Here is a 20,902-nt window from a genome sequence, read left to right as displayed (position 1 = left end):
ATATATTAAGGGCTGCTAATGCTTACACACACACACACACACACACACACAATCATCATTATCATCCTATGGTGGTGAACTAACCCTGTTACTGTGATGCAGTATTGTTTCCTATGGCAGTTTCCCCCCTACAGTCTGCTTTGTCTGATATGCTAATTTTAAATGATTATTTTGTTTTACCTGTGAGTATTTTGCCTACATGTATGTATGTGTACCTCATGTGTTCTTGCTGCCCTCAGGGGTCAAAAGAGGTTAACAGATTACCTAGAATTAGAGTTACAGATGGTTGTAAACAATTATGTGGTTGCTAAAACTTGAACCTCATCATCTCTCTACAAGAGCAACAAGAGCTCTTAACCACTTAGCAACTTCTCCAGCTTCTATACACAATTTCTTTTTTTTCTTTTTCTTTTCTTATTGGATATTTTCTTTATTTACATTTCAAATGTTTTCCCTTTTCCAGGTCTCCCCTTCAGAAACCCCGTATCCCATCCCCCTTCCCTGCCTCTGTGATTGTGCTCCCCCACCCACCCACTCACCCACTCCTGTCTTCCATCCTGGGCATTTCCCTACACTGGGGCATCGAGCACTCAATTTCTTAAAGGTAAAATATAGTTTCAATATTTTAAAATCCATTCAGTAAATATATCTTTTAAATGTATATCTAATCTAGTTTATTTTGGAAACAGTTATTGACGGGGAAGGAACTAAAATTGCTCTATTGTGTTTTTCTGCATGTCTTATTTTTTGTGCCACATTTCATTTACATATTCTTCTACATTTCCTTTGTCATTTAGTAGCATGTTTTTGTCCCTGATTTTGTGTATGTACCATATGTAGAATATGATATATATATATATATTTGTGCCCTCGATTGCAATTATATGTCATATCTTAAAATTAGAATCAGTTGTTTCAAGCTTACAGCCTATCCCATATATAAATTCTGTTCCTACATATCCTGCCTCCTTTATCCGTGCTACTGATGCGATAAGTTATTTTTGATAACATATGCTCAAATTTATAGTTATATTTTATCCATATATATTTTTCCAGATGTAAAAGTGACTTTTGCATGGATGTTTGGGCATTGAAAAACTATGTTCATGTATGCATATATATATTCATATGGTAGTTTGATTGATTATTTCATTCTTTTTCATTCAGAAGGGTTCCTTTAGCATTATAGGAGTGAAGGTCTTCTTTTAATGTTGAACTTTTGATTTTGTTGGATGGGAAAGTATTAATTTCTTTTTCATTTTTTTAATAATTATTTTTTTTATTTTCTATATTCTTTGTTTACATTCCAAATGCTTTCCCCTTTCCCAGTTCCCCCCCTACCCCATATGTCCCATAAGTCCTCTTCTCTCCACCCATTCTCCAATTATCCCCCTCCCTTTTCTCTGTCCTGGTTCTCCCCTACAATGCTGAATCAAGCCTTTCCAGGATCAGGGCCTTCTCCTTCCTTCTTCATGGGAATCATTTGTTATGCTAATTGTGTCTCCAGTATTCAGAGCTTCTGTGCTAATTAATATCCACTTATCAGTGATTGCATTCCATGTGTATTCATTTGTGATTGGCTTACCTCACTTAGGATGATATTTTCCAGTTCCAATCATTGGCCTAAAAATTTCACGAATTCATTGTTTTCAATTGCTGAGTAGTATTCCATTGTGTAAATATACCACATTTTCTGTATCCATTCCTCCACTGAGGGACATCTGGGTTCTTTCCAGCTTCTGGCTATTATAAATAAATAAGGCTGCTATGAACATAGTAGAGCATGTGTCCTTATTGCATGCTGGGGTATCTTCTGCGCATATGCCCAGGAGTGGTATAGCAGGGGCCTCCGGAAGCGTCATGCCCAGTTTTCTGAGGAACTGCCAGACTGATTTCCAGAGTTGTTGTACCATCTTACAATCCCACCAGCAGTGGAGGAGTGTTCCTCTTTCTCCACATCCTCCACCACATCTCCAACACCTGCTGTCTCTTGAGTTTTTAACCTTAGCCATTCTGACTGGTATGAGGTGAAATCTCAGTGTTGTTTTGATTTGCATTTCGCTAATGACTAACGATGTTGAACATTTCTTAAGGTGCTTCAGAGCCATCTGAATTTCTTCAGGTGAAAATTCCTTGTTTGGCTCTGTACCCCATTTTTAATAGGGTTATTTGGTTCTCTGGGGTCTAACTTCTTGAGTTCTTTGTATATATTGGATATTAGCCCTCTGTCAGATGAAGGGTTGGTGAAGATCTTTTCCCAGTTTGTTGGTTGCCAATTTGTCCTTTTGCCTTACAGAAACTTTATAATTTTATGAGGTCCCATTTGTCAATTCTTGATCTTAAAACATAAGCTATTGGTGTTCTGTTCAGGAACTTTCCCCCTCTGCCCATGTCCTCAAGGGTCTTCCCTAGTTTCTTTCTATTAGTTTCAGTGTGTCTGGTTTTATGTGTAGATCCTTGATCCATTTGGAGTTGAGCTTAGTACAAGGAGATAAGAATGGATCGATTTGCATTCTTCTGCATGCTGACCTCCAATTGAACCAGCACCATTTGTTGAAAAGACTATCTTTTTTCCACTGGATGCTTTCAGCTCCTTTGTCGAAAATCAAGTGACCATAGGTGTGTGGGTTCATTTCTGGGTCTTCAATCCTATTACATTGATCCGCTTGCCTGACATTGTAACAATACCATGCAGTTTTTATCACTATTGCTCTGTAGTAAAGTTTGAGGTCTGGGATACTGAATCCCCCTGGAGTTCTTTTACTGTTGAGAATAGTTTTAGCTATCCTGAGTTTTTTGTTAATCCAGATGAATTTGAGGATTGTTTTTCTAACTCTATGAAGAACTGAGTTGTGATTTTGATGGGGATTGTGTTGAATTGCTTTTGGCAAGATGGCCATTTTAACTATATTAATCCTGCCAATTCACAAGCATGGAAGATTTTTCCATTTTCTGAGGTTTTCTTCAATTTCCTTCTTCAGAGACCTGAAGTTCTTCTCATATAGATCTTTTATTTGTTTGGTTAGAGTCACACTAACATACTTTATATTGCTTGTGGCTATTGTGAAGGGTGTCATTTCCCTAACTTCTTTCTCAGCCTGCTTATCCTTTGCGTATAATTTACTTGAGTTGATTTTGTAACCAGCCACTTTGCTGAAGTTGTTTATCAGCTGTAGGAGTTCTCTGATAGAGTTTTTTGGGTCACTTAAGTATACTATCATATCATCTGCAAATAGTGATAATTTGACTTCTTCCTTTCCAATTTTTATCCCTTTGACCTCCTTCTGTTGTCTAATTGCTCTTGCTAGGACTTCAAGAACTATATTGAAAAGATATGGAGAGAGGGGGCAGCCTTGTCTAGTCCCTGATTTTAGTGGGATTGCTTCAAGTTTCTCTCCATTTAGTTTGATGCTGGCTACTAGTTTGCTGTATATTGATTTTACTATGTTTAGATATGGGCCTTAAATTCCTGTTCTTTCCAAGACTTTTAGCATTAAAGGATGCTGAATTTTGTCAAATGCTTTTTCAGCTTCTAATGAAATGACCATGTGGATTTTTTCTTTGAGTTTGTTTATGTAGTGGAGTGCATTGATGGATTTCCTTCAATATTGAACCATCCCTGCATCCCTGGGATGAAGCCTACTTGATCATGGTGGATGATCATTTTGATGTGTTCTTGGATTCAGTGGGCAAGAATTTTATTGAGTATTTTTGCATCAATGTTTCCTAAGGGAAATTCGCCTGAAGTTTTCTTTCTTTGTTGGATCTTTGTGTGATTTTGGTATCAGCATAAATGTGATATCGTAGAAGAGCTGGATAGTGTTCCTTCTGTTTCTATTTTGTGGAATAGTTTAAAGAGTATTGGTGTTAAGTCTTCTTTGAAGGTCTGATAGAATTCTGCCCTAAAATCATCTGGTCTTGTGCCTTTTTTCATTGGAAGGCTTTCTATGACCTCTTCTATTTCTTTAGGGGTTATGGGACTTTTTAGATGATCTCTTTGATCTTGATTTAATTTTGGTGTTTGGTATCTGTCTAAGAAATTGTCCATTTCCTCCAGATTCTCCAGTTGTATTGAGTATAGGCTTTTGTAGTAGGATCTGATAATTTTTTGAATTTCCTCAGTTTCTGTTGTTATATTTCCCTTTTCATTTCTAATTTTGTTAATCTGCATACTGTCTCTGTGCCCTTTTGTTAGTCTGGCTAAGGGTTTATCTATCTTGTTGATTTTTTCAAAGAACCAGCTCCTGGTTTTGTTTATTCTTTGTATGGTTCTCTTTGTTTCTACTTGATTGATTTCAGCCCTGAGTTTGATGGTTTCCTGTTTTCTTCTCCTCCTGGGTGAATTAGCTTCTTTTTGTTTCAGGGCTTTCAGTTATGTTGTTAAGCTGCTAGTGTATGCTCTCTCCATTTTCTTTTTGGAGGCACTCAGGGCTCTGAATTTTTCTCTTAGCACTGCTTTCATTGTGTCCCAAAGATTTGTGTATGTTGTGTCATCGTCGTTTTCATTAAATTCTAAAAAGTCTTTGATTTCTTTCTTTATTTCTTCCTTTACAAGGTATCATTGAGTAGAATATTGTTCAGTTTCCATGTGTATGTGGGCTTTCTGTTGTTTTTGTTGCTATTGAAGACCTCTTTTACTCCATAGTGATCTGATACAAGACATGGGATCAGTTCAGTCTTCTTATATTTGTTGAAGTCTGTCTTGTGATCAATTATATGATCAATTTTGGAGAAGGTACCATGAGGTGCTAAGAAAAAGGTATATTCTTTTGCTTTAGGATGAAATGTTCTCTATATATATCTGTTAAAACTATATTGTATAAATCTCTCTATATATCTATATAAATCTATATCTAAAACTAATTGAAACTTTGGACCAATTAATTTCACTGTGTCCCTGTTTAGTTTCTGTTTTCCTGATTTTGATTGAGGAGAGTGGAGAGTTGGAGTCATCCACAATTATAGTGTTAGGTGCAATGTGTGCTTTGAGCTTTAGTAAAGTTTCTTTTACGAATGAGGGTGCCCTTGCATTTGGAGCATAGATGTTCAGGATTAAGAGTTCTTCTTGGTGTATTTTTTCTTTGGCCAGCAAGAAGTGTCCTTCTGTGTCTCTTTTGATGACTTTAGGTTGAAACTCAATTTTATCTGAATAGAGTGGCTACTCCGGCTTGTTTCTTGAGACCATTTGCTTGTGAAATTGCCTTCCAGTCTTTTATTCTAAGCTAATGTCTGTCTTTGACACTGAGGTATGTTTCCTGTATGCAGCAAAATGTAGGTTCTTGTTTATGTATTCATTCTGTTAGTCTACATATTTTTATTGGGGAATTCAGTCCAGTGATGTTAAGAGATATTAAGGAATAGTGATTATTACTTCCTGTCATTTTTGATGTTATTTTTTATATTTGATTGGTTATCTTCTTTTGGGTTTGATGAAAAGAGTTACTATCTTGTTTTTTCCAGGGTGTAGTTTCCCTCCTTGTACTGGTGTTTTCTACCTATTATCTTTTGTAGGGCTGGGTTTGTGGAAAGATATTGTGTAAATTTGGTTTTGTCATGGAATATTTTGGTTTCTCCATCTATGGAGATTGAGAGTTTTGCTGGATATAGTAGTTTTGACTGGCATTTGTGTTCTCTTAGAGTCTGCATGAGATCTGCCCAGGATCTTCTAGCTTTCATGGTCTCTGGTGAGAAGTCTGGTGTAATTCTGATTGGTCTTCCTTTATATATTACTTGACCTTTTTATCTTACTGCCTTTAATAGTCTTTCTTTGTTTAGTACATTTGGGGTTTTTATTATTATTTGATGGGAGGTATTTCTGTTCTGGTCCAGTCTGTTTGGAGTTCTGTAGGCTTCTTGTATAGTCATGGGCATCTCTCTCTTTAGGTTAGGGAAGTTTTCTTCCATAATTTTGTTGAAGATATTTGCTGGCCCTTTAAGTTGTAAATCTTCATTCTCATCTATGCCTATAATCCTTAGGTTTGGCCTTCTCATTGTGTCCTGGATTTTCTGGATGTTTTGGGTTACAAGCTTTATACATTCTGCATTTTCTTTGACTGTTGAGTCCATGGTTTCTATGGTATCTTTGGCATCTGAGATTCTTTCCTCTATCTCTTATATTCTGTTGTTGATATTTGCATCTTTGGCTCCTGATTTCTTCCCATGTTTTTCTACCTCCAAAGTTGTCTCCCTTTGCAATTTCTTAATTATTTCTACTTCTGTTTTTAGATCCTGGATGGTTTTGCTCAGTTAGTTCCTTCACTTTCTTGTTTGTGTTTTCCTGTAATTCTTTAAGAGATTTTTGTGTTTCCTCTTTCATGACTTATGCCTGTTGACCTATGTTCCCCTGTATTTCTTTAAGTAATTTTTGCATTTCCTCCTTATTGGCTTCTATGTTTTGACTCATATTCTCCTGGATTTCTTTAAATAATTTTTGTAATGACTTCTAACTTTTGATCCATTTTCTCCTGTATTTCTTTAAGAGCTTTATTTATGTCCTATTTGTGTTCCTCTAACAGTATCATGACCAGTGATTTTAAATTCAAATCTTGTTTTTCTGGTGTGTTGGGGTATCCCGGACTTGCTGTTATTGGAGAATTGGGTTCAGATGCTGTCATATTGCCTTGATTTCTGTTGGTAACATTCCTTCATTTGCCTTTTGCCATATGGTTATCTCTGGTGTTAGTTGGTCCTGTTGTCACTGACTGGTGCTTGAACATCCTGTGAGCTTGTAAGGCTATTTCTGCACCACTTGATGACTGGGTTTCCCCTGGCCCAGATTGCTGATGTGTTGCCCTTCACTTGGGTGCTGTTGGAGCCCTGGTGTGTCCTGCTCCAAGTAATGCTATACTTGCGTTGTCTCTGTGAACCCAACCTGGTGCTGCCTGTCTGCTCTGCCAGGGTGCGAAGATAGATCCCACAGGCACCCCGCAGGGCACAGGACCAATGCCTGTCTGGCCCACAGATAAACTGCTGATCTGCCCAGTTCCTGGGTGCAGGCAACAGCCTGCAGCTCGGTGGTCTATGCCCCTAAAGATCTTAGACTGAGGAAATCCCACTACCTGGGGTCACCTGTCTTGTCGGTCTTGGAGCGAAGATGGCTGCGGCTGCTGACTTCCCTGCAGGGCCCAGTTCCCATGCCTGGCTGGCACACAGACGACTGCCAATCAGGTCCTGGGCGCAGGTGGCAGCCCACAGCTCGGCGGTCTGTGTCCCCAGAGATCTTAGATTCAGGATATCTCCGTACCTGGGTTCACCTGTCCTATCTGCCTGGGAACAAAGATGTCGGCTCTCTTTTTCATTTTTAAATGAAAATTTGTTAGGTATTTTCAGTTGGAATTTTTTCCCAGAATTTTCATTAGATCATCCTATTCCCACTGGATTGCAAAATTCATCCTGAGAAGTCTGCTAGCCTTTTAACAGAATCTCCCTTCTACATGAGATATGTCACTTTTTCTTGTTGCATGGGCATTCTCTTCTCCTTCCTGGCTTTGGACAGTTTAGTTATCATTTGTCTCAGTGTATGTCTCTTTGCACTCACTCTAGGGGGAATCTTTGTACTTCTTGAATCTCTATGTCCATTTCTTTCCTTAGCCCCAGCTTTCAGTCGTCATCTATTCATACTTGTTATTTAACAATATATTTTCATTTTTTTTGTATTTCAGAATATGTATATAGTTTTGTAGGATTCTGTCACATGAATTCCTTAGGTTTTTCAACTTCCTGTGGCTTTTGTTCCTTTGACTTTATAATTTCCAATGGATTATAATTTTCTCTGGATTACTGATTCTTACTTATTAGGTAAGTTGGCTGTGAAATTTTACAAGTCAATCACCTCAGCTTTCCTTCACCTCTAGAATTTGTTTTCTTTTTCTTTATCTTCTGTTTCCACAATTATTCTATCTTCCCCCTGCTTCACTTTATCAATTTAATTTTGCTGTCTTAAAAATCATTAAGAATGGAAATTATAGTTAATTTGAATGATTTTGTCTGGTAATTGATAAATCTCTAAGTTTTTATACTCAGTTTCTAGATACTTAAGCTGTTCCATCATGTAGCCTATATTTTGTGTATTTTCCTACAGAGGTTTGCAGTTCTTGTTCAGTAGCTCCCCATAGTGTCTCTGAATGTCGCTTTGTCTTTTCTGAGCCATCAGGTAGCTATATTAGTAGGATGCCCTAGTGTTCACTGTACAGATGACTCTGATATTTTATCCCTAAAGTCTCATACTCTCAGCATTTAGATTTAAGGAAAATAGAGACATTATTCCCTTTGGCAACATCCTCCCCTTCATCCAAATCACAGATACTATATTGAATGTATCTTTCATCTTTCCTACTGTCCCCAGGTAAATATAGGAAGTTGGGATTATTTTTCTGATGACTTTATTTAATGGTTAGATGTTGGTGGGATGGGTAGATAGAGAGGAACTGACTCCTAGTGAGTAGTCATTATGAACTTGTCTAATCTAATTTAACGTGATTTGTTTAACTGAAGACTAGAATGCAAAAATATTCATTGTGTTATTTAGTTAGCTCTTAGCAACCTTAGAGGCCGGTGAGGAGGCATCCCTCCCTCAGTGTGAGCTTTGGATTTCCCCCACATTTCCCTGGTAATATGAGTGAGGGAAAAGTTGCAGTTGCCTTTCATGTGATTTAAAATACTACTTGAAAAGATGAACATGTCAAGGCTTTGCTACGTCCTATTGAAGCAAAAGTACTTCCTTATGGTGAAAAGAATGGAGTTTGTGTTCTATTCCAGTCTCAGGGTAGAGATCTAATAGACTTATCTACTTATCAAATTAGAACTTTATATAATTTTATCTCTTTCCTTAAGAGTTAATACAGTGAGCCCTGTCAATTACTTGACCAGGGGACCACCTTTTGGATGCCTAATTTACTTTCAGACATGCTAAGGAGATGGGAGGTGTAATTGTTCCTTAAATGGTATCATGCAGTTAAACACCTTGCTCTTCCTCCAATGTAGTTGCTCACAGATCTTCATTCCTAAACCAGCTCACTATTTTGAGTTCTACCTCAAAAAGCACATCTTTTCCTTTCTTTTTCTTCTTATCTCTTTTTGAAAAACTGTCCTAAAGCCTACTGATCTCTAAGATTGAACCCATCTGCTTTGTTGGATCCTAACTCAAGAGGAATGGCTAATTCTCACCCTTTTATCCATCTCCCTATTTCCATAAGCTTCTGAGAGCCATCATTTACTCATACTCTGGTTTATATCTCAAATACCAATAAAATGTTCCCCACGCTTCCTTCTGTGTCCATTTTTTAATTTATTTATTATTGAGACCAAGATCATACAAAAGGATGTTACAGTTTTCCTGGTAGCAATTGCTTCTAGAAATCCAACAATGGCAATTTCTCTGTACATTGTTAAGTCTGTGTATCCCATGTGTCCTTTAATCTGCTATTTGATGTATTTACTCCCTACTTTGAAAAACTCATAAATACTTCTAACACACCTTAAGCCAGGCTCCCAAAATGTAATTTATTTGTTACCAGAAAAAGTTAAAGAGGAAAATAATTATCTCATTTTATTACATTTTCTGACTAAAAAGATTTGAGGGGGGATAATGGTAAAATATATAGGACAATAAATACATTTAAAATATTACTGGAGTTAAAGAGATGAAAGGAAGACAAATAATCTCACTAAAATTGTATGAGAGAGATAAATTAGATCTGGATTCTTGGAAGCCAATGAAGACAAAGCACCATGGCGAGCAGGGAGTAGGAGTCTATCTCTTACTGACTGGTAAAGATTTTAGCTCTGTAAAAAGAGACTTACATTTTTCCATCTTAAAGAAAAAGTTCTTCATTTTAAGATCTATGTATTAGGCATATCTTTTAGAAAAACATCGTGGATTTCAGAGCAGATAATGCCTTCAGAGCAGTCTTACTGGGATGCAGAGATTCTGTTAATAAGACAATATGTAGTAACCACACTCAAATGAGTTAAAATGATTCACATTTTAACTATGGTCTTTCTTTGGCTATGAGGAATTGTAATACATACCTCTGAGATTCTTATGTCTCCCCTAGGTAATCGTTAAGCTATAAGATTCACAGTATGCAACACCATTGCTCAGCCTTCACATGGTAACTGGTCAAGTCATTCTACAATTATCTAAACATGGTAGCAATTCATGATGCCCCTCTTATACAGGCAACTCTCATATGGAATACTGATCCTAACCAGAGATTTTCCAAGTAGAATATATTCAACATTTAAAGTGAAAGAGAATGCTTGTGTCCAGAACTGGAAGAGTGTTATTGACCAGAAATATCAGCATTCCTTGTTAGAAATGTGAAGCCAGTGTCATCTCAGAAGCACTATCCAGAAATTCTGAAAGAAGTGTGCAACTATATGCTGAAAGAATTTTATCTTGATAATTTTGGTTCATAGTAAAGTTTGAGGACTGAGAGTTTAGGCAAAATTCTATGGTATTTGGATCTGACCAGTAAGAACATTAGTTGATAACCTTTGTTCTTCATTGGAGTCATATTCAGATGTTTTTGAGGAATATTGCCTAGTTCTAGGGACAGAGATAGAATTACTTCATATGCACACAGTACAGAATCAGAAGAAAGATCCTCTAGGTTATTATACTTTATAGTAAAATATGATAATTACAAAAATGATATGTATTATTGATTTTGAGTGACCCCTTCTTTATGTTGTTTTAAACACTTTCAAATTTGACAAAGGTATTTACATGAGATTTTCTGGTTTTCACAGGGAGAAGGAGTAATAGCAAATGTGGACTTGGTAACGTTATAAATGTATAAATGATGATTCTGCAATCCAAGCATTTGCCTTGCCTCTTTGTGATGGTGGGGTTTCTAAGTAGACATTTGCATTTGGATAAGAAAGACATTTGTCCTCTCCTTAGATGTTGCACATACGCCTCCATTTGATTATTTTGTAATTTGGCTCAACGAGGCAGCTGAGAAATCAGGCTGAGATGCAGATAGGCACGTGTGAAAGTCCCTCTGAAATAACTTTTAGTTTAGCCTTAATGGTTTTCTAATTTGGGAGCCAATCATCTGGATAAATGCCAAATTAACTGGATAATTGCTCAACCCTGCACCTCACTTTAATTGGTCCATCAGTTACTTGATGTTGCTTGAGTGTCCTGCTAGGGTCAGATGTCCTCTCCCAAGCAGAGCAGGAGGATTCCTGCAATGGAATTTCCTTGAGATAGACTTTAGGAGTGGCTTCCAGCATACATTTTATGTAACAGTTAAAAAAATCCTTCAGGAGAGAGGCAGCTTCTGTTTCATTTAAATCCTGCAACATTCATGTCATGTTCAAAGAGTACTGGTCAATACACTCTCTCTTACAGGTAGCTTATTTGACTGCACAAAGCAAAGATTGTCTAGTACAATAATTACACTGCCCTTTATAGTCTGTGAAGATTAGACAAAGTATTCAGGCATCTTGTTCTCTGTTTTCTGGCCTCAACTGTGAATGCTGAGGGTTTGATAACTCTAAGCTCTTCTCTTCTCTAGGAAATTGACTTTGGGAAATCTGCTTCATTCTTCACCCTATCCCACTTAGGGCCTCATCTCTGCTATCAATGGGATAGGCTAGGGGCTAACTGAATGTTTACTTAAATAAAACCAGCATTCTTGCCTTGAGGTAAAAATAACTGTGAGGTTCAATTTGTCTTTCAAAAATCTCCCTTCTGTAACTCACCTGGGCTAGCGTTATTTAATGAAGTCTCCTTTGTTTCTACTCATTGTTTCTTCTTGCCTACTCTTCTCATCTTAGGGACTGCGCCTGGAGAATACTCCTTTAATTTTTATAGCTATATGATCATACCTCTGCTCTAAGAATTCAGGAACCTTCTATATCATAACTCTATATATTCTATATCTATAATCTATTTTGCACAAACATTCTATATCAAACATAACAGAGAATCTCACATGTTGGTGATTCATTGAGCAACACTGTCACTTTGAACATGTGTAGAAATGTTACATTAGGATGGTTATATTTTAACTAAGAAAATATGCAATGTAGATAGTTGCCAGTATGGGTTTTTTTGGGGGGGGGAAGGATTATATAGACAGATTTATTTATTGATGATGATGATGATGATATTTATATACCAGTCATTGCTTTCCTCTTAGTCCCCTCCCCCCACAGTTCCTCATCCCATTTTTCCTCCTTGCCTACAAGAGGTTGCTCCTCCCACCAAACCTCCCCTTTCCCTGGAGCCTAAATGCATCTTCTCCCACTGAAAACAGACAAGGCAGAACTCTGTTATATTTGTGCCAAGGGCTCCAACTGGTTTGTGTATGCTCCTGGTTGGAGACTCAGTCTTTGGAAGCTCTCTGGTGTCTGGGTTAGTTGAGACTGCTGTCTTCCAATGGGGTTGGCCATTAGTTTTAAACTGATTTATTTAACAATCAAGTTTCCCAGTAATTTCAGGGTTGTAGATACTTCAATTCTAATGTATTTCCAGGAATAAAGAGAGGAGTGGAGTTACATATATCACTCACGGTTTATATGTAGCACCCCAAGAAGCCCAGGGATTATGACACTTCTCCCCAAATTGCATCTATGATGTAAGATAATAAAGGAAACAAAGACTTTGAGGATGGGTAAAATAAACTTGCCTCCATGCCTGATCATGTCACATATGATACCACAAAAGGAATAAAGGAAACTGTAATTTAGAAAGTTCAAAATATTTTGGTAACAGTATCCTTAGGAGACAAAACAAAACAAAACAAAACAAAACAACAACAACAACAAAAGGTAAGTTATAATTGGCCAATTAAAAACCAGGAAATCTCTATGCAATGCTAATGTACTGACCTCAAGGTAAATCTCTCCCCTATGCCCTGTGAACAAAGCACCCAATACTTCCATTAATTATTTAACAGTTTCCATTAGAAATAGACATATTACAAATATATTAAATATCCACACAGAGCATAAAGCCAGACCATGGGAAAAGCCTATTAAGTGTATACTTCCTAGACATTTCTTATTCATGACATTAGGGCTATTATCTATCATTAAAGGGAAGATACTCTACAGCACTGAAGAATCCTAATATTGCATGAATTGTTGAAACCAACATATTTTTTCTTTCCTAATGAAAAGTATATAATTTCAATTCTCTTTTTTTTTCATTTCTTTTAGTAATAAGAAATAGAGTACTGAAGCTCAAAGTGTCAGAGTATTATTATTTTGTGAGAAACAAAGTCTCTTCTGGAATAAAAGTCTATTATAGTTTACTGCAGCTAAGCAATATCAATCTATGTTGAATTTTCAAAGATCAAATGTCTTATCCCTTGAGTAAGACTCTGGGGAACTACCCAGCTAACACACAAATTCCCTTAAATTAACTCAAAATACATAATGTGTCAGGTTTGGAAAGAAAAACAGGCTCTAAAGGATAAGGTTTTCAAATCTGTCATTTCAGAGTTTCCGCAATTGTTCATTAATATGATTTCATCTTTATGTCTTGAGCTAAATTTTGTCTATATATGCTTTAGTCACATGAATTGATTCTTTTAGAAAGATATTCAGGATTCTATATTTACAGGAAATCATTTCAGGTTCTTTCTGATTTCAGGCCAATTTACTCTGCGTGGCATTACTTCTTCCTGTCTAAATTTTCCAGTCCAGCTTGTGCTAGGCTCAGCTGTCCAGTACAGCCCATCACCCAAAATTCTTCTTCAGCTGCTACCAATCCTCCTGTTTTTAATGCTAGTTTGACCCATGAGTTACTGGGATGACATTGTGCTCCTCATGGTAAATGTGGCTACAATAAGGATAGGTAACTCTTTCTCAGGAACTTTCACTTTTACTTTCTAGGCTCTGACCTGAATTTTCTGTGCTTTTAGAAATCTTGATTTGAGGTGTTAACACCCAATGTAATGGTATTATAAGGTGATGATTTGGGAAGATAATTATGCCAGGAAAATGAAGCATTCACATTCTTTTCTGAGGCATGCCATACATAATCTGTGTGGCTCCCTGAACTCACAGAAACTTTTGCCTTTGACAGGATGCTGTCCTAATCCAAAAACTTTAGCAAGAAAAGCAGCTGTGGAGACTGCCTTCCTTCCTTCTTTTACACAGGTTAGAAGATAGTCAATTTGAAATTGTATACTTCCCATGTAAGATCTATATGCTAAGCATGCAAGAGAGCCTTGAAAGGGGAGAGTCAGGATTTAGAGACTAGAAAAGCTATCAGGTATGTGAGTTATTCTTGTCTGTATGATTTTCTTCATATTCCTTTGATTATGGTTCAGTCAGAACCTAGTGATTAGACCTTCTAAATTAAGGGACACTGATGAAATAGTTTAGTGCATTTTGGTGCATTTGGACCTATACTATTATCTTTCTATTAGCAATAGTTAAATTTAAGAAATTTCTATGGGACAAATGCAAGTTGCTTTCTTGGACTTAAAAGAAGCCCACTATAGATTAGATTAACCAATTATTCAACCATTTATTTACTGATACATAAATCTTTTTTCTAAAATGATATCTCAATTCTTTCATTCACATATTCACCATATTCATTCAGTATTTATTGAGTACTTACCATGTACTTAATTATTTATTCAGCTCTGAGGATACAATTATGAGCTTTGATACCACAGGAAGATTAAAGTGCAGTGGGTAGGGGAAAAAAAGAATGATTGTATCAAAGTATAAATGCTCCTGGCCTCTGTTATTAATGAGATAAAGGTAAGGGACAGTACAAAAATCAGTAATGGGAGAGAGTGATCCAGGCACAGGGCATATGACTTCCTAAGGAAGCCATCTTGATGCTTAGAGAATGGGACTGAAAGCCTTGCAGGCAGGAACAGTGTATTCTATTGACCTGTGAGAAAACTGTATCCGTAGCATCAAATGAACAGCAGAAGAACACAGTTGGTATGTGGTAAGCACTGGATGTATGTAAGAATAAATGTGGGTACTAAGGGAAGAGAGGAGTTGAGAGACTGCCTCAGAAAATAGATTGGGGAATCAAGTAATTAATCATTAAAGGCAAAACAGAGAACAAGATATGATGGTAGGTATGTGGATAGGAGAGGTCAGTGTCAAAAGGAAGACACAGCACATCAGCAAACTGTCAGTAAACAGACTGGAAAATTCAAACATGGAAGAATAATAGTCACTTTGCCAGCTGTTCAAATAATCCTTTCCAATCAGTCAGCTCTACTCCCCACAAGCTGAAGTTGTACCAAATCAGAATGATCACAGCAGATGTATTTCAGAAACTTTTCTTGATTGATGGAGCTGAAGGGGATTGTAACCCCATAGGAAGGACAACAATATCAACTAACTGGATGCCCCCAGAGCTCCCAGGGACTAAACCACCAACCAAAAAGTACACATGCATAAACCCATGGCTCCACTTGGATATGTAGCAGAGGATGGCCTTATTTGTCATCAGTGGGAGAGGAGGTCCTTGGTCTGATGGAGGCTTGAAGTGGGAGTAGGTGAGTGGGTGGAGGAGCACCCTCATTAGAGGTAGGAGAGGGGCTGGGATGGGTGTTTGCAAAGAGGAAACTGGGACATTTCAAATGTAAATAAATAACCAATAAATAAAAGAAATGTAGTCTATAGATAGATAAATGTAAAAACAAATTCCAAGGGAGCCATGCTAGGTTCTGTAAGCATTAGAAGAGGCCTATTTTGAAAGTGGCCTCTTCCTATTGCTTACAGGCTTTATGACTTATTTTTAGAACATCTTCAAACCTACAGATCACTTTATATATTCTCGAAGAGTGAACATTTATGGTTGGCAAATTTATTTACTATTTAAGTGACTTTTGAGAGATTTTCTTCTTTTATTCTTTCCATTATAATGACTCACCTATTACACTAAGCTCAGCGCTGGAAAAGATAACTCCATGTTTATTCTCTGCCACACACTGGTACATGCCAGCATCCGAGAGATTCACTATTGTTATGTTGAGTGTTCCTTGCTCGATTAGTATTCTATCCTGTGAAAGAGAAGAGGAGTATGAAAATATGACCTTCTACATCTGAGGACTTAAGGCAGTTTTGCTACATGTTATGTCAAGAGGGCTTAATGGGAGGAAAATAGTCATCATATAAGCAATTTACATTAACATGATCTGCTTATTTGTCAAGTAAATCTGTGCCAGGTCAGATGGCAAATGGAACCAGCAGCATATCAGTTGGTAAATGGAATTTAAATTGTAGGATTCTTTTGCATCCATGTTAATTTAATCGTGAAGTCATTCAGACGAATAGGCACTGTAAATAACTGAACTTGACCTTGAAAGTCAAAGAGCTGTTTTTACTCAATGGTTTTGTGCTAATTGGGGAAAGGGGTGAAAACAGAATCAAATTTATCATTTAGAGTTTAGAGCTCTTTAATTCTCACCAGCTGTACCTTCAAGGACTGATAGGATTATCAGCACATACCAATTTTTAGTACCTGCTGAGTTTACCAATAAAAAATATGTATTAATAATTCATTATTATACCAGGCATGGTGGTGGCACATGCCTTGAATCCCAGGACCTAGGAGGCAGAGGCAGACATATCACTGCATAGATAGGATTGTCTGCAACGTGAGTTCTGGGCTAGCCACTACATAGTGACACCATGTCTCAAAAATACATCAATATTCTGATGCTTGGTTGCTGTCAATGGAAAGATTTACACTTATGATTTGTTTCCTTCCAGATGAAGGAAGAAAGATAGTATATATGACAGTCTCATGTGTCAAGTTGAAGTCATGCAACTTGAACATCAATTTGAACATCACTGAGGATTATCTTTTTCCATATTAAACACACACACACACAAACACACACACACCTACCGAGTGAACACAAAGCCTTAAATAAAAATCTGCCTTCTGAAGGACAGCTATTTAGTTGAATGGATCCATTTTTGGACTTTGATCAAGTCATCCTTATTCTCTCACATTTCATGAAAAGAGGAAAATGCTAAGTGTGTGGGAACTTGCACACTTGCATTCTCTTTGACTTTTATAACAGAGGGAATAATGAACCAAAGGAGCCTTCCAGGGAGCTGAGAATGGCCGTACAATGGATGGGCCGAAGAAATTGTTCCCTTTCTCTACCAGTAGCTCCAGGCAGAGACTTTCTCTTTCTTAAGTATACTATGCAAGGAAGAAATCTGAGCACAAAAGTTGGCTCTCAATATGGGGACTGAGGAAAACATCAAATTCTAGTAACATTTGATGTTCTGTAATAGCATACAATAAAGAAAATTAAATTGGACATAATTGTTCCTGTGATTTAATTTTGAGAGTCATATTGCATTTGTATCACCATCCTTATATGATATAAAGATTTTCCCTACTGAAGCAGTTCCTCAAATGTCACTTCCTACAAACTACAGGTTTCAGACATTCTGTGTGGCTTTCTTATCCTAAATCTACCAAAGTGTTCATCTGTTGGCTACAAAGGCCTGGTGTAGAAGTCTAGGAAGATTTATTTATAATTTCTATTTGTCAACTTTTTCTACTGTTTGTGGCATTTAGTTGCTTGTTATTTTGGAGTCAACTCAAAATTATTCTGTTTCCATAGCAATGAGGCCACATTAAACATTACATTATATTAAGACAGAATTACCATTAATTTACTTACCCGTGTTAACAGTGGGTCTCCATTTTTTAGCCACCTGTAGGTAGGCTTGGGCCTCCCATTTGCTTTGCATTCCCAGAAGACACTCTCTTCCATGGCCACTTGAATATCATTTATTATTTGAACCCAGTTAGGTTGAGCTAAAGACATTCAAAAGAAACAAAGAAGAGGCATTTAGACATTGTATAGCCACTTTCTTTATTCTAAGCAAGTTAAAATTAAAATGGGATAATAATAAAATTACTTTTCTAAATGACATACAAATAGTAAGGATAAGAAGACATTTATGGAGACTGTATGACCTTTTATGAACACGATGTTTCTGGTCCATATTGTGGATTTTTTTTTAATCAGTAAAGGCAGAACCTACAAAACTTTTATTACCATGATTTAAATTGTTCCCGTCCCTTCAGTATTGCAGTTTTTTTGTTTTGTTTTGTTTTGTTTTTAACATGAAAAAAACTTTAAGTAGCCTTCACAGATTCCTACCTATTCTTTTTCAAGATTCCTTTTCATTAAGAAATAACCAAGTGTCTAAGTTTTTTTCCATTTTGTCACTGGTGAAAGTGGAAAGGGCACCCTCAGACACTAGTCCTGGAGACCCACGTCTCTGCACTGATAAGAAAATGATAAAACGTTTAACATGCTTGGAAATAGAGACAACATCAATATAGAGATGGAACTGATGACCAGCCCACCTTGGCCCTTGAAAGACATTGTGAAACAAATCAATCCAGTAGTGAGGGCTACTTGTTTATTTTTAGAAAGATAATGTGAGGTAAATGCCTCTCATTGAAACCATTCTATACTGTGTTTTCTTTCATTAGAACAACTTAACTCATCACTTACCAACATATTTCATTTTGACAGGCTACATGGACAACTTTGTAGCCCATATATGTCCTTATATGTTCATGGAAAACTCTTGTTATCATTCATTATTTGCTGATCTCATAGTAGAAGAATGCTAGTCACCCAGTATGATCCTTAAAGACAGTGAGTCTTGAATTTACTGAGCCCCTTGAGAAAATCAGTTTTTGTCCATAATCTCACATGCAACTCAAGGAAGCATTTAATTCTCACATTTCATGGTACTGAACATCACCCCAACACCCACATTCTGTCACGTTTTTCATGCTTCCATTGAAGGCATGTTTTCCTTTTCTATGATCTCAATAGATATTTCAACAGTGTTCCATAAATATATTAATAAGTATCACTTCTTGCCTACAGCATAGTTCATGCTTTTCTCTACATTTGTATGCTTAGTAGGTAGAAGACCTTTTGCTAAAACTCCTATAGAAGATAACTACAGCGATTAATTGGGGTAGTAATCTGTTTACAGGTAGTTATCTATAATACAGGGTACTAACTACTGATGTTAACTTAATAAGTAGAGTTGATACTAGTATTAATCAGGGATATTATTGAATGTCCTTAACATGTATTTTAGTTGATTTGACCTTGGTATATCCATTTAGTGAGGCTTTAAGTGATGGATAATTTAATTCAAAGAGAAAAGTAGTGTGAAGACCAAGCTATGTATCTTACCTTCTGGATGATAAACAACAACAACAAAAAAATAGACAACCACTCAATAAGTCACTTAACCAACCAGCAGAGGTCTCTAACTCCTTGATAAATGCTGTTTCTTTCTCTTCCATCCACAAGCAATTCCATGTTTTTTCAGAGAGCAAAACACAATTTTGCAAACGCTCTCCTGATGGAGATGATGCATGGCTGCTTAAGAGGGGAGGCCAGAAGGGTCAACTTCAAAAAAACGTTACAACATCAACAAGCATTAGCTTGAATGAAGGGTTATAACCTGCATCATCGAAAGAGCTGCAAGTTGGCTGCTGTCCTCTATCATCCGGCTGCTAATGGGAAGGGAAGCTCAAGAGGTAATATCTTCCCAGAGCTCTACTGGGAGAAGCCAGCGTGCAGCTCCTTTAGGACTAACAGCCTAGCCTGCCAGATACACATTCAACCTGCAGCGTATTCACCTCCTGCAGAGTCCGGGGAAACAAAGGAAAAAAGAAAGCCACTGAAATCTGTGGAATATTAACAAGACCAAACTTTTGAATAAGAGGGAGGGAATACAAAGCAAAACCAAGAAGGACTAATATAACTTATGCATCAATGTCAAGTTGAAGTTCAAACAGGAAACTTCACAAATCCATGTAGAGACAAACTTCAATGTCACCCACTTCCCGCAACACTTGGGCTCATTCATTCATTCTTTTTTTTTTATTTATTTGATATATTCTTTATTTACATTCTTTCAAAACTATAGAAATCTGCAAGCCAAACCTTGCTACTTCACAAGGAGCTAGGGTAGGAAAGGGAGGCTTTGAAAAGAGTTTGAAATGACCTTGCAAATTTCAACCTAATTAGATACTTCTGTGGGCTCATTCTTTCTCTGGCAATGGGGTTGTGAAAGTCAAGGAGCTCAACAGAACAGATAATTGGTCCAGGCTGAGGTGAAATCCACAGCTAACTTGCCTAATACTGAACTAATTTGTTGGTTGACAACAGTCATCAAGTACATTCTTTTCCTTCAAAGTGAGATCTCTTCACAGAAGCCAAATTAACATGATCTACATGCCTTCCTCTTTGCATTCTGAAGTGAATAACTGCAGAGGAAACCAGGGAAGTGATGAATGGGATGTCTAGGCGAGGGGAGATAGATTAGCCGGTAAAGTGCTTGATATACAAGTATGAAGACCTGAGTTCAACATTTAGCCCTCACATATACAGGAGGGGCATGGTGAGACATGGCTGTAATCCCAGCACAGAAAGTCAAAGACAGGTAAATTTGTGGGGCTCACTAGATAGTCAGCTTGAACAGCTGAACTGAACTGATGGGGTCCTGTCTTAAAATTCAAGGTGAGTAGCATTCCAAGAAATGTTACTTTGAGATTATTTCCGATTTATGCACACAGGCACTCATTCACGTGCGGGTGTGCATGCATGTGTGTGTGTGTGGGTGGGTGTGAGTATACAAACACCTGATGAACCTTTTGTATAAGGCAAAGGAATGAGACATTTTGTATTTTAATGTTTCAATTGCAGATCTACAGGTCAAAACAACACATAGTCACTCCCAATTATTTATGTTGGATGAATCACATATAATATAATTGGGTGATTCTTTCTTTGAAGAACAAAGTCTCTGCTTGGTAGAGATAGTTTATATGTATTCATATGTTCACAGATGCCCACGTGAATCGTTGTTTTTCCAACAATTCCTAAGTATTCTTTTT

General features: G+C 37.1%; 1 protein-coding gene across 6 annotated transcripts in view; it reads right to left on the bottom strand.

The window, feature by feature from the left end:
• LOC127679002 (contactin-4) overlaps positions 1-20,902 on the bottom strand; it is a 358,955-nt gene that overhangs the window by 175,476 nt on the left and 162,577 nt on the right. For all 6 annotated transcript variants that reach the window (XM_052174443.1, XM_052174445.1, XM_052174444.1 and 3 more), the window contains exons 6-7: positions 17,643-17,779; positions 15,869-15,998 (exon numbers count right to left, since the gene is read on the bottom strand). In XM_052174443.1, coding sequence (XP_052030403.1) covers positions 15,869-15,998; positions 17,643-17,779 — 267 coding nt within the window. The remainder of the gene's footprint in view (positions 1-15,868; positions 15,999-17,642; positions 17,780-20,902) is intronic.

The sequence above is a fragment of the Apodemus sylvaticus genome, chromosome 2 (assembly GCF_947179515.1).
Source record: "Apodemus sylvaticus chromosome 2, mApoSyl1.1, whole genome shotgun sequence".
Classification (NCBI taxonomy): Eukaryota; Metazoa; Chordata; class Mammalia; order Rodentia; family Muridae; genus Apodemus; species Apodemus sylvaticus.
Note: the sequence above shows the minus strand (reverse complement) of the source record. Positions and strands in the feature narration are given on the sequence as shown.